At 58.1% G+C, this 1584-nt stretch overlaps 1 protein-coding gene across 1 annotated transcript in view; it reads left to right on the top strand.

The window, feature by feature from the left end:
* Positions 1-717: 717 nt before the first annotated feature.
* LOC115949218 (Fc receptor-like protein 2) overlaps positions 718-1584 on the top strand; it is a gene marked incomplete at its 3' end in the record, with an annotated part of 3456 nt that continues 2589 nt past the window's right edge. Inside the window, 2 exon segments of the mRNA XM_031065716.1 lie at positions 718-882; positions 987-1080. Of these exon segments, the coding sequence (XP_030921576.1) occupies positions 718-882; positions 987-1080 (259 nt within the window).

Here is a 1584-nt window from a genome sequence, read left to right as displayed (position 1 = left end):
GGGGACAGCGGGATGGCCGGGAAGGTGGCGCTGCTCCTGTGGGGTGAGTGCCCCGGGCACGGGCCTGACATGCCAGGGATGGGCCTTGATGAGGCAGAGACCAGTGGGGAGGGGGCACAGGGGGGCTGTGGGGTCCTCTGAGGTCCCCAAGGCCAGCAGAGTCAATGCAGGAGGTGACTGGGGCCGTGGGGTGGTGGTGGGCACAGGAGATGGGGGTCAGGACAGGAGGGACAGGAATGTGGGGAGAGGAATTTTGGGGTGTGGCAGCTGTGGGGACAGGGACAGAGACACAGGGATGCAGGGACAGGGAAGAATCATGTGGATCTGGCCATGGGGACAGAGGCCATGGAGCTGGTGGGGGTCATCTGTGCCAGAACGGGGTCCCCATGCCTGGGGTGTCTGCAATGTTGCCTTGTCCTGCCTGTGCACGGGGTAGCCCCGGTGTCTCCAAGACATTTGTGCCACACCAGTGTCTGCACAGGGACAGTTTGTGAACAGACTCTACACCCCATGCCCCTGTGCCTCTGTCCCCAGGATGCCACCCCCACCCAGCCCTGTCCCTTTTCCCTTCCAGCTCAGACCCTTGGCCTGGTGAGTCCTTGGCGGATGCCATGTCCCCACCCTGCTGTCCCCAGCCCCCCAGTGTCTCTGACTGGTTGGTGTCCCCTGTCACCCACAGGCATCCAGACTCTCCAGCTCCTCGTGGAGCCCCCCTGAATGCCGGCGGTGCTGTGGGACCGGGTGACACTGACCTGCCAGGGCTCGAGGACCCCTGGTGTCACCACCTCGTACAAGGACAGGCAGCGCTGGTTACAAGAGGGACCTGACTGCCTCATTTTCACTGAGAGCGGCGCCTATGAGTGTGACAGACCCCGGCACCGGGCACAGTCCCCCCATGACCATCTCAGATGGTAGAGGGGGTTTGGGTATCTACAGTCTGGCACCCGCAGGGACCCCAAGGGTTCTGGGAGGGCTCAGCCTCATAGGTCACCTCGCACTTGGGGAATTACAGCTGCCAGGTGCGCTCCGAGGGCGGGGCTGTGCGGAAGAGCAGCGCCTGGTTCCGTGTCACGGCACGCAGTGAGTGTGGGGATGGGCACGGGGAGCCCACACATCTCTCCCAGGTCCCCCATGCTTGCTCAACCCTCTGTGTGCCACCCTCCCATCACCCTCCCTTGTAGCAGACTCCCTAGACATGGGCAGAGCCCCCTGGAGAATTGAACAATAGGAATGCTGAGACAGCAACTTTAGTCCCTGACTCCCTGACTGTGATGGTTGTCACAAGGGTTCTTGGGTGAAGGAAGAGACAAGATTCTTGACTCCATGATCAGAAGGCTTGATTTATTATTTTATGATATATATATATACTACATTATAACTATACTACAAAGAAAAAGCAGGAGAGCTTTTCAGAAACTTGCTAAGCTAAGAATAGAAAAGCAAAGAATGATAACAAACCCCGCTCTCTCGGACTGTGTCCAAGAGAGCTCTCAGTTCTGGATTGGCTATTATTTCTAAACATCCAAGATGGGCCAATCCAGACTGACCTGTTGCATTCCACAGCAGCAGATAACCTATTGTTTA

This window comes from Geospiza fortis, unplaced genomic scaffold (assembly GCF_000277835.1).
Source record: "Geospiza fortis unplaced genomic scaffold, GeoFor_1.0 scaffold228, whole genome shotgun sequence".
In the NCBI taxonomy this organism is placed as follows: domain Eukaryota; kingdom Metazoa; phylum Chordata; class Aves; order Passeriformes; family Thraupidae; genus Geospiza; species Geospiza fortis.
The sequence above is the reverse complement of the archived record's forward strand: the minus strand, read 5'-3'. Positions and strand labels throughout refer to the sequence as shown.